General features: G+C 56.8%; 1 protein-coding gene across 1 annotated transcript in view; it reads left to right on the top strand.

Moving 5' to 3' along the window:
- Positions 1–11,132, top strand: part of ITGB5 (integrin subunit beta 5) — a 106,788-nt gene extending 95,656 nt beyond the window's left edge. Inside the window, exons 11-15 of the mRNA XM_041002943.1 lie at positions 3,945–4,167; positions 6,703–6,803; positions 8,904–9,023; positions 10,046–10,212; positions 10,829–11,132. Coding sequence (XP_040858877.1) covers positions 3,945–4,167; positions 6,703–6,803; positions 8,904–9,023; positions 10,046–10,212; positions 10,829–10,924 — 707 coding nt within the window. The 3' untranslated portion in view covers positions 10,925–11,132. The remainder of the gene's footprint in view (positions 1–3,944; positions 4,168–6,702; positions 6,804–8,903; positions 9,024–10,045; positions 10,213–10,828) is intronic.
- Positions 11,133–12,343: the final 1,211 nt, after the last annotated feature.

Raw genomic sequence — 12,343 nt, 5'->3', positions numbered from 1 at the left:
TCTCTCCACCCCACTTGCACTTGAAGAAGCCAACACACAGAGGTTCAAGTAGCAGATCCCGGGGGAGGAGGGGAGTGGAGGGTTGGGGGTGCAGGCGGCCCCAGTGGAGAATTCTTGTGTTGACTGCTGCATCTGCTGCGGCTCTCTCTTCCTGCTCCGCTCTCCACCATGTGTGTTCATGGCCCACAGGCTCCTCTTCAGCCTCAACTTCCCCCAGCAAGAGTCCCAGCTGCTTGGAAGGGTGTACTGCTCGCTGGTGGGGGAGGGAAGCAGTTATCCCAGCTTCCAGCGAGTGACAGACACAGGACCTGGCCTTGGCTCCCGTCATCCCCCTCCATCACCACCTCGGGGCTGTTCTCACAGGTGCTCACCCTTTCCCCCTGGCACAGCTGGCAGCCTCGGCCTCTCCTCGCCCTTCCTCAACCACTTCGCCACTGTGATCTCAGGCCTTGCTGTTTCCTTGATCTTCATTTCCCATCACCAAAACCCACACCCTCCTGCATCTCAACTCCTCCCCTCCCTTCACATCCAGGTGACCCATGTCGCTGCATGAGGTTGATAAAAGGTGCCTTCCTTTATTCTCACCTCCCTGCATGCTGCCTTCAGTCCTCATCTAGCTGCGGCCAACCCTGCAGTCAGAGTTGGGGAAGGCCTTGTCTTCCCGGTCGCCTTTGGCCTCCAGGCCACTGACTCGCCCTCTGCCACAGCTCCCTTCCTGCTGCCTGTCTGAGTAACCAGCATTCCATCTCCTACAAGGAGGCGTGGAGGCTTGGCTCACAGCCCAAATGAGTCCCATTTGCTGATGGAAAGCTGTTGAATCCTGGCGAGCTGAAATTCCGTATAAATAGGCACATTTACAACTTCCTGTCCATTGAGCTATCACTCATTCCGACGGAGGTAATACTAATAATGGCTTGCACGTGTAGCCATTCGGCGTGCACGGTGCTTTCGCATGCCCTTCCTTGCCCTCCCTTGCCCTGTCCATGTGCTACAAAAACAGCTTTGTGTCTGCGCAGTGTTAAATAGACATCGTTCAACTCGATTCACTCGGCCAAGGGTGTGCTAGGAATTTGCTTTGTTTTCAGGACGAGTCCTGGGCTTAGGTCTGTGGGGAGTTGGCAGCTATAATCCTTTGGACGGGGTTGACTGCCTCATGCCTTTTAGGGACCTGTGTTCCTGCTAGGGCATGAACGTAGCCAGGGGTGACTGTTCTGAGCCTGCAGCTGGAGGGAAAGGCAAGCTCATTTGGAAGTACTTGGATTTGGGTAAAATGTAATCAGACCCGAGTGGCCTTTGGACACTTAATAGGTGTCATGCTTTTTTTCTAAAGGTGACTTGGAAACTTCTCTTTTAAAATTTTTCACTTTATTTGAAGGGCAGACAGAGCTCTTATGTCTGCTCGTTCACTTCCTAGATACCCACCATAGCCAGGACTTGACCAAGCTGAAGTTTGAAAGCCCAGAACTCCATCTGGGTCTCCCATGTAGCTTGCAGGGACCCAAGTAAGTGGATAGCATCTGTGGCCTCACCAGTGGCATATCAGCAGGCAGCTGGATCAAAAGTAGAGGAGGAGCTGGGACTGGAAGTAGGCACTCTGATAGGGGATTGCAGGCGATGTAAGCCACTGCACCCAATGCCTGCACCAAGTCATTCAGTTTTGCGAGCTGTGGGGAGTGCTGTGTTGTCAAGGACTCTGAGTCCAGGCCCAGGCTACCTAGAGAAGCAGCCTGTGGCTAGGCAGCCCTGTGGGGCTACCAGTGGGAAGGGTTCAGGGGCTCTTTCCGCATCTAGGCCAAAGCCTCCTCCTTGCCTGATACAGCTAGGGCCATCTTCATTGCTTGTTAATTCAGCACTGAGTTTTCCTCTCATTTTCTGAACTTCTGCATTATGGGGTGTTGTTCTATGTGAGCTCCTGGGAGGCTGCTGAAGCCTGCCCTGGACACAGGGGACCTGTGCAGCCCACTTTGCTACATTTGGGGAGATTTGATCTTATTTGAAAGGCAGAGTTTCACAGAAAGAGAAGGGGATCTGAGCTCCTGCCCTGCACAGAGCTGGTACACCATGGGAAGGTTAGGAGGCTGGGCTGCCCTGCATGATCCCCGCCCCTCCCGCCCAACACACACACCCTTCCAGGCATACGCAGTGGACAAAGCCTGGGGAAGTAGGACAGGAAGAGAGTGACCGCTCAAGAGGGCCCCTGCCTACACTGTGACCTCAGGGAGGGTGCTGGAGCCGACGGCTAGGGTGACAGCCAAGGAAGTCAGATGCAGGAGACCCCTCATCCCCTCTGCCGTCTGCTTCTCCATTCTCTCCCTAAATGTGGCTGAGTGCTCCGTTAATGCAAACTCTTGGTTCTGTTATCATCAGACTTAGAAAATGACCTTAGGAAGGGAAAGCAGTACACAGTGGATTTTGGTTTTAGATTGTTATATGTCACCAGTACTCCTGTTGGTGGCGTAAAGAATGGAGAGACCACTGCTGGACTCTGATCTGTGCTTTTCGCCCTCTCCCACCCAGGCACTGTTCACACACACACACACACACACCATACTTGCACACTCAGAGCCCTTCTCAGCCAATGGGCCTCCTGCCTTTGACACCTGCAGAAGCTTGAGGCAGTAGCCAGCCTTTCCTCTTGTAGGCAGAGAGAGTCAGGGCGTCCCTCTGCAAGTCCTCATCTTGGCCAGGCTGTGGTCATGAGAGGTAGTGAAGGCTGGAGTTCAGACTATGGGCTCTGGAAGCAGGCTCCCTGGGTTCGAGTCCTGACTCTGCAGCTATCAGCTGGGCAGCCCTCTTAGGGCTACTGCCCCCATCTGTGGCTCAGCTCTATCACTCCTAGCCTGAGGGCAGGGCTGGCATTGCCTCCCCACAGTGTGAGGGCTCACGATTGCGACTGAAGCTCTACAATAGTACACACACACATGCATACACACACTCCAGCTGTTGGCTGGCTGATGCTCCGACGTCCACTCCATTCCAGGCTGTGACACACCAGTGCACATGGTGTGACCTAAAAGTATCACAGGTGGAGTCTGCCAGTCATGGAGGTCAGGGGTCAGAGCAGAGGCTGGCACTGCAGCATACAGGTTAAACCACTACCCAGGTTTCCAATATGGGTGTTCATTCAAGTCCCAGCTGCTCCACTTCCCATCTAGTTCCTTGCTAACACACCTGGGAAAACATCAGACAATGGCCCATGTCTTTGGGCCACTATCCATGTGGGAGACCTGAATAAAGCTGCTGGCTCCTAGCTGCTGCCTGGCCCAGCCCCGGCCCTTGTAGCCACATGAGGAATGATGCAGCAAGTGGAAAAAAACTGTTTCTCATTTTCTTTCTGTAACTTTGCCTTTAGAATAAATAAACATTAGAAAAAAAAAAGCAGGCATATCATTTCCACTGGGCTGCCTGACCCCTGGGGTCTCTGGACACTGCCCAGTGTCTGTCTTGCTGAGCTGCATTCCTCACATGCCTTGGCCCTAGCTGGGTACCTGGCTTCTGCTGTCCCCATGCTGTCCTCGTTGCCTGCTTCTGTAGTCAGAGCTCCCTCTTGTCTGGCCCCTTGTGACAGCACAGCAACCCAGAAGCATCCTGATTTCAGAATCCCAAGTTCATTGATCATCATTCAGAGCCGCAGTCAGTGAGCTCTGGGAGTCAGGAGGGGACCATCCTTGAGCCATGGTCCAGACAGCTGAGGCAGGAAGAAACTGTTCTCGGTCCTTGTCCCATGATGTGCCTGGGGCCCAAGTTCTGGACCACCTGGGACACGTAGCTCAGATCCCACCCCTGCCAGAGGTCCCCACGAACTCTCCAGCCAGGCTCTGAAGGCAGTCAGCGATGTGTTCCCTCTGTGGTCCCCAGTACCTGGCCCACAGCAGGCATCAGGTGGCTTCATGTTCCTGTGTGGAGGTAGACAGGCCCTGACACTCCACCTATGCCCTTGGCAGGCCATGGCGAATGTCACTGCGGAGAGTGCAAATGCCACGCGGGATATATCGGCGACAACTGCAACTGCTCCACAGACATCAGCACATGCCGGGCCAAAGATGGGCAGATCTGCAGCGATCGCGGGCACTGCATCTGCGGGCAGTGCCAGTGCACGGAGCCGGGAGCCTTTGGAGAAATGTGTGAGAAGTGCCCTACCTGCCCAGATGCTTGCAGCACCAAGAGGTAACGGCCCCAGGGCAGCCTGCGTGTCCCAGCCAGAGTCAAATAGTAGCCTTCAAACAGAAACACTGCTTTCTTTTGCCAGAATAGACATGCTAACTGCCGACCTGTGCTTAGGCAAGTTTGGAAATTAGGGGATCACAGATGTCCATTACACTGGCGTTGGTGCCCAGCCTGGTCACGTGTTGCTGTGCGGCTTCCAGAGGGAGTACTGTTCGCACCATTGTTGTCAAATGGATTTAACTCTCCCCCTCCACTTGGACATCTTCGAGCGCCCATGTGGGAATGGCCACCACAAACAAAACCTGGTCAGAAATTAGATAGAAAGGCACCTGACCTAGATTGGATGGGCCAGGAGCCAAGTGCAATGGCTCAGAATGTTCTGCTCCATTTATCCTGAAACTGTCGCCCCCCGGCTTGGCTTGGCTCAGCTCGGCTGCTGCTGCACAGTGTAGCATCTCCGCCCATCCAGCAGCTCTGCTGACTCCCCCCAGCTCTGCCCTTCACACTCCAACAGCGCATGGGGAAGAGAGAACCACAGGGCAGGCGAAGCGAGAGTGGTGTTGCTGCATGCTGAGAGTGCACGCGCGGAGGAGCAGCCCAGGGAGGCGACAGTCCAACAAGCATCCCTCCTGGACCGGGAGGCGACTGCACCGCTGTCTTTTGGCAGCTTTCCCTTGGAGTGTCTGGCTCAGGCTGATAGTGCAATGAGTTCATGCTCCCTGGGTCTGCTGCCACTGCTGGTCTGTCTGTGCTGAGGGAGGTTCTGGGAGGCGCAACCCTGAACTTGGTGTTTGGCCATAGAGCACGCAGGTGTGGGTCCCGGCCAGCTGGCTGCAGGTGCAGAGGGGAGATGGATGGGGCTGGGCTTCATTGAATTGGCAGAGATGAGGAAGTAATGAAGACAGACAGTGATGGTAACAAGACACGCGAGTACAGACGGCACGGGGGTGGTGGGGAGGTGAGCGCCCACGGGGCTGGAGCCCACACCGCTCACCGCTTTGTTGAGAGCCACCAGGTGTGGCATGTCTCTGTCCTGACGTTGCAGGGCAGCTGGTCCTCACTTAGTAGAGCTAAGGAACACACCCTGAACCCCGGGGGCAGGGCAGGCACAGAACAGCCAATCGCAATTAGTAAGGCACCCCTTGCAAAACCTCTCAACAACTTGGTGTTTTTGTTTCGTTTTCCCCCAAGTCTGGACTGATGTGAACACATGAACCAACAACACATGGCGAGTTTCCCCAAGTCAGTGGGGCGTGTAGATGACATGGGGACGGCCACGTGGACCCTCCCCTTTTTTCCGCAGGAAGTGGTGGGGAGCCACTGCTGTCTGCCTGCTTGCCCTGTACTGACCTTGTCGGCAGGAATGACCACAGCTGGATAGCCGCCCTGGCCTGGCCGCCAGCCAAGTCCCTGGGGTCTGTCCCTGGGGCTCCACTGGCCCCTGTGTTTCTATCTCAGGCCTCTGCCAGGAAGGCTATGCCTAGGATGCAGTGGCCATCTGGGAAGGCTGAATTCCAAAGTGCGTCAGATCCTTCTTAGGAAAGCCATGTCCATGTTCTGTCTGACATCCCTACCCCGCCCCTAGACTGCTGTCGCTTGCCGTGCTAAAGGCAGGGAAGGGTTAGGGCACCCGGTGCAGGATCCCTGCTTTGCCAGGGAGCTCACTTAGGCCCGGCTTTTCTCCTCTGCAGAGTCAGGGTTCTTGCTGCACAATTCCTGAGTGGCTGTCCACTTTCAATCATCTGTCTACATTATAGCTTCCACTCTGCTCACAGGCCGCTCAGGGACCCCCGGGGTTAAGCAGAGGGTAAGAGAGGTGACACCTGGTGGTTGTGCAGCCCCCTGTAGTTCTGCAGAGAGCCCTGTGGTCCCTGCCAGCCTGGGCCATGAGCAGGGCAGTTGGCCCCCCCATAGCTGAGGTTCTATGAGGTTGTAGCAGTGGAGTTGAGCAGCCGCCCCCACCCCCTGGCACACCTGGCCCTGAGTCCTAACCCTGTTTCCTGGTGGGAGTGCTTGTCACTCGTTCCCTCTCTCGGGCCTGTTGGCCGCTTGCAGATCGCGGTTTGGCCAGTGGGGGACGACTGACTCCTCCCTGGAGCTCAGCTATCCCTGGTCTGGTGCATGTCCAACTCCTCCCCTGCTCCAGCAGCCCAGCCAAGGAACGCCTCTCCGCACCCCTGCACTGCCCCCTCCACTGCACACTTCCCAGTCTCTGGAAGCTGAGATTCCAGGCCTTGTGTCCTTAGGAGTCGTGAACTCCTGGAGGTGCCACCCCCAATGCAGGTGAACATCTGGGACAGTGCTCGAGCTGCAAACAACCGCGTGGCCAAGCGCCGTGGTGAAGCGATTGAACTGTCAGCCTGTGGTGGGAGGAGGACCCAGCGTTGCACAAGGCCCCTGTCCTCAAACCCAAGAGGGAAGGGTCAGCAGTGTGTGGGCATGAGCATCCAAGGCCGCAGGGATTGTGTGGTGGGAGCCCTGGTACAGATGCCACACAGTCCCTGACACCCACCCACGCGTGTCCTCTCTCCACAGAGATTGTGTCGAGTGCCTGCTGCTTCACACGGGGAAGGCAGACAACCAGAGCTGCCTCCACCTGTGCAGGGACGAGGTCATCACCTGGGTGGACAGCATCGGTGAGTGTGCCCTCTGCTGCCCGGAGCAAGCACCTGCAGGTTGCAGCCTCAGGTCAGGAGGCCAAGCAGGTCTGTTACTGGGGCTTGTGCCCAAGGGGACTGGATCTGGCTGTCCACGTGAAAACATTCACAGTAGTGACCACGGGGGCGGGGGGTGGAAGAGGGAGAAGGGTACTGGGGTTAACTGCTTACAGGTGTGTGTTTGTTAGGGATGGTGGAATGTACGGGAATCCGTGTGAGTGGTCACATGGCATTGTGCTGTTACTGAAATCGCTGATGGGAATGATGATGAAAAGAAAAAGAAGAAAGGCCATGTTCCTGGGAGAAGACCCTGTATTGAGGCTGCCCCTGGGCGGGTTTGCCACTCTACCTGGCCCTCCAGGGTCCCCAGAGTCCTGGTCATTGCCTCCCGCTGGGCTTGGTCCAAACTCACTTAATGCCTGACATAGGCTGTCTTGTCCACCTGTCCTTTTCGAGTGACTGCTCACCTGCATCATGGCTTGAGGCCTGCTGGTCACATCTTCATCATTGTGTGTTCCCTGGGCTCCATGCTGTCCCTGGGGAAGCCATAGGCTGCCACCCCCGTGCCTGTTTCCCAATCTTGCTACCCAGGGCTTGGCTTCCGTAAGTTTTGTGTGCATACCTGGGCCAGGTACTCCCTAACTGGGCACACATGGGCAGAAAACAAAAGGATGCTCCTTGGTACAGCTGCCTCCCCAACCAGAGAAAGCTGATGTCCTACCCCGTCCTGTTCCCTTCCCCTCCTTCTGCTCGGCTACACACACACACGTTCCCTCTCTCCCCCCGCCCCTCTCATTCAACCTAGAGGTTTGGATTTGATGATGACACTCGTCTGTCTGTTCTCAGGTTAAAATTCTTTCGTAGAAAACACGAGCCGGGGCCAGCACTGTGACACAGCAAGTTAAGCTGCATCTGCAACACTGGCATCCTATAAGGGCGCCACTTTGAGTCCTGGTTGCTCTGCTTCCCATCCAGCTCCCTGCCTGTGGCCTGGGAAAGCAGTGGAGGGAGGATGGTTAAAATAGTTGGGCCCGTGTATCCATGAGGGAAATTTGGGAAGAAATCTCTGGCTCCAAGCTTCAGTTTCGGCCAACTCCAGCTAGAGTAAATATAACTGCCTTTAACAACAACAAGAAGCTGAAAAACATCTTAGGTCATAACACTGACCTTCAGTGGTCATACAGGGCCCACCTGCCGATGCTGCCTCTTTCCTTACCCTCCCTGCCAACTGTCTCTGAGGAGCAGGAAGCCTCAGAACATGGGGAATGCCTGTCCTGGGGTTTGTACACCTTCTGCTTGAGCCTGGTGCCTGAGCCTGGTGCAGTTCCCACCGACTTTGCCTCAGGGTGCAGGCACATTGTGGGGCCCAATTCCTAAGCCAGGAGTTATCAGCCTGCAGTCCCTCTGTGTTTTGCACCCCAGGAAGGGGCTGTGTCCTGTGGCCTATGCCGTCAGGTCCTAGTCCTGGGCCACAGGGCTGCCCCCCAAAAGATGGGCTCTCACTCAGGTCCCTGAGGGGGTTAGAAGGCTCCTCCTCTCCTTCTTGCCTTTCACTTCCCTGCACCAACCACTCTGATGCCCCCTGCCACCCAAGGGCTTCTGGCCTTCGTATCACCCCCAGCCAGGGACTGTGTGACCCCAGCAGGTCCTGCGTGTCCACAGAGCAAGCCCTGGGCCTGTGATGTATGTACAGGAAACCTGAGTCCATGTGTTCAGTTTTAAAACTTGATTTCTTTATTTGAAAGGCAGAGTGACAGAGATCCTCCATCTACTGGTTCACTCCCTAATTGGCCACCAGAGCCAAGGCTTGGCCTAGGCCGAAGCCTACAGCTTGAGCTGCCCCCAGGTCTCCCCTGTGGTGCAGGGACCTCGGCACTGGGCCGTCTCCTGCTGCTTTCCCGGGTGCATTAGCAGGGAGCTGGATTGGAAGCAGTGTGGACTCCACCACACTGGTGCCCCGGCCTTCTCTCTCAGACCCTCTGCCCACCCCTCTCTCCTTGTGGCTCTGGGTGGTCCCAGAAGACCCCCTCCTACCCACCCCCCAACTTGGCTCAGACATCCTGCGGTCTTTCCTTGCAGTGAAGGATGACCAGGAGGCTGTGCTCTGTTTCTACAAGACCGCCAAGGACTGCGTCATGATGTTCACCTACACAGAGCTGCCCAGCGGGAAGTCCAACCTCACCGTCCTCCGGGAGCCAGGTGGGCACAAGCAGGAGGAGACCCTCAGCTTGGGCAGGGCCAGGGGCTGACCCTCCCTTGGCTCTTGGCTGTCCATGCCGTGTGCCAGAGAGAGGGACACGGGTCCTTAGGAAGATCGGAATCCCAAGGCCATAGCCACAGCCCTGTCTGGCTTAGAAGAGGCTGGGCTGGCTGGGGACCCAAGACTCAGACAGGGCTCAGGCAAGCACAGAACACAACCCTGCCCTGCAGGACTGGTGGCAGGAAGTGCTCCCATGCTGTGCCAGCTACCCAGGGACACACACTGGCACTCACCGCCCGGATCAGAGCTGCTTTCCTCTAGTATCCACCCCAGCAGGGAGTGATGGAGGACCGGGCTCCCCCAGGCACTCAGGAGGCTGCGTCTGCCCTGCAGCGCTGCCTCATGTTTGGGGGCGCCCAGCAGCCCTTGCCTTGGGGAGCCAGTGTTTCTAATTTTGCTTGCCCCCTTTCTGTTCTCTGGAGGAGGAGGAGAGCAGAGAAAAATTTGCTCTCTGTAATTCACAGAATTGCAAACTCTGTTTGCAATTTGTCAGACCTACATAACGGGCAGGCGGAGGCAGCGGGACAACGTGGTGTACCAGCCTTTGAGAATGAGGCTTTGTTCCCAAGCGCTGTCTGTGGCTCTTTGGACATAAGCACTGTTGCTGCACACTCGGGGCTTGCGCTTCGTGCCTGGCCCTGATAGAAGCAGCAGTTCCCACTGCCTCCCACCTTCCCACTTTGGCCTGGAAGCTGAGCTGGGCTTAGCCTCACTCACCGTATGCCAGGCCAGGCCAGGTGGGCAGGCACGGCCGGCGAGGGACCTGCAGCCTATGCCAGGCCTCCTGGTTGCCCTCTGCCCTCAGCCAGCTGGACATGGGTCAGTCGCAATGTTTGGATAGCTCACTTCTGGTGCTTCTTGCCCTCCGCCTCGAGTCTCTGTCCCCCGAGCAGCACTTGGAGTGGAGGAGGAAAAGCCTTTGTCTCAGCCGTGCCTGAGGTTGAAGCTTCACTTCCTACAGAGTGTGGCACAGCCCCAAACGCCATGACCATCCTGCTGGCCGTAGTGGGCAGCATCCTCCTGGTGGGCATCGCGCTCTTGGCCATCTGGAAGCTGCTTGTCACCATCCACGACCGCAGAGAGTTTGCAAAGTTCCAGAGTGAGCGTTCCAGGGCCCGCTACGAAATGGTAAGGCGGCAGGAAGTGGGAAGCTCCAGGCCCCCAGGGGTGGTGGTCCAGTTCAAGGCCACTGACACTCCTGGCATTCCAAACAAAGAATCCACTCTCCCCCTCCCCTGCTGGAAAGATGCAACCAGGGCTAGGTTATGACAGCTGCAGGACCCCCAAGCACAGAGTGCCCAGCAGAGCCCCGCACCAGGCCCTGGCCACCCTCACAGTAGATTTTATCTTCCACAAGTTCAACCAATCCTACGATGGCACGGTGGGTTGATGCTTCCTTTCCTGACTTGGAGAGCTGTGGGAGCAGCCACTGGGCACAGCCTGAGTGGGAAGAGCTGCTAGCAGGTGCATGCTGTAGCTTGGTCTCTCTGGGGCTGTTCCAGCGTGCAGGTGGAGGACTTGTGTCTCCTGCACAGGGAAGGACACGGCTCAGGGAACACCCAAGCCTTGCCCAGGTACAAGGTGGGAGACAGAGACAAGCGCAGCCCAGCGCACTGGCTGTTGGCACCCTCCTGTGCACGCCCTGTCACTGCCTTCCTAGGCAGCTGGCTGAGGAAGGGTGTCTAGACCGGAGCCTGCTGTGTGGGTTCAGTGAACTGATCCATGCCCTCTTCCCGCACTGCAGGCTTCCAACCCTCTGTACAGAAAGCCCATCTCCACCCACACTGTAGATTTCACCTTCAACAAGTTCAACAAATCCTACAACGGCACGGTGGATTGATGCTTCCTTCCCCGGAGGACCGAGGGGACTTGTGACAAAGACTGAAGCGCCTTGTCAGCTGTGCCCCTTCGTGGTAGCTCTCCTGACAGGCCAGCATGGAGACACCTTTCTGGGGAGCCCGGGTGTGCACAGGACAGACACTGCATGCGCAGGAGAGACTCACCATGTGCATAGGACATCCACTGTGTGCACAGAAAAGCACCCACTGTGTGCACAGAGGAGCACTTTCTACATGCACAGGACACCCACTGTGTGCACATAACAGCACCTACTGTGTGCAGGGGAGGACGGACATTCACTGTGTATGCAGGAGGACACCTGGCTGCTGGGCCAGCCCCTCAGCAGGCTACACCTTCCTCTTCCCAGCAAGGGAACGAAAGGGGGCTTGGAGCCTGTCTGGGTCCCCAGCCACGTGTGCACCTGAGTGCGGCTGCCTCCCCCTGCCGGAGGGGCTCAGCTGCCCACCTGGCAGGCTGATACGCCGTTGGCAAGGGCAGGAGCCAACGTACGGTCTGACTTGCTCTATGTTGACCATTTTTATATGAAATAAAAAGATGGTGCATCCACAGCGTGGCTCTGGTCACTGGGACTTGCTGGCCTGACGCCTGCGCTGTCATCCATTGGGCTGCTGGAGGCCACACGGGCTTTGCCAGTGTGGGTTATTTTATCATGGCCAGATGTTTGCTCTGTCGAGAGCAGGACAGGTGGTTTGGGACTAAAACCTATAGGGTTTGTGCTTGCCTGGTGCTGTCTGCAGGGAGTGAAGTCCTGGGTGTTGCTCAGGGTGGCTAGGAATGTCTGGGTGTGTCCCAGGCACTGCCCAGGTGGCCAGGCCAGTCCTGAGAGTGGGCTCTCATCAAACAGGGCTCTCTGCCCAGCTGGGGCGGTGGCGTCACGGGGAGTTCTGAGCAGGGCTGCTGGTCCCTCCCTCTTTCTCCATAGGCGTTCCAGGCCAGGCACCCTGAAGACTACCCTGTAACTGGAAATGGATCGTGCTAAGGCACCAGGGTTGGTCTGCAGCTTGCTTGCTTTTTCTGTGTGTTCCATGCAGGCACTAAGCCCCAAACCCAGCCCAGCTTTTAATCCTGCAAGACTGCAACATCTCCTTTCATGTCTGAGCTGGGAGGTTCCCAGAGGTTGTCTGACCCCCATCCCTTTAATTGTAGAAGTTGTTGATTTCCACACAGGTTGGGCAAAATCATGGCACAAGTGGTACGAAGCCCCTGCCGCCTTCCACCCCAGCCCGGGTATTGACGCTGGCCTTTGGGCGCCAGCCTGCTCCCCAGAGACTTTAGTGGCCTCAACGTTGTGGCCACGTGACCTCTCCCAGCCTGGAGAAAGTTTATCCTCCTCCTTCATCCTGGCAAACACCAAGACGGATGGCTGCGTGTGGATCGGGGCCTGTTCAGAGGCAAGAGC

The sequence above is a fragment of the Ochotona curzoniae genome, unplaced genomic scaffold, assembly GCF_017591425.1.
Source record: "Ochotona curzoniae isolate NIBS_2020 unplaced genomic scaffold, NIBS_Ocur_1.0 scaffold_2587, whole genome shotgun sequence".
Taxonomy (NCBI): Eukaryota; Metazoa; Chordata; class Mammalia; order Lagomorpha; family Ochotonidae; genus Ochotona; species Ochotona curzoniae.
This window is presented reverse-complemented; position numbering and strand designations above follow the sequence as displayed.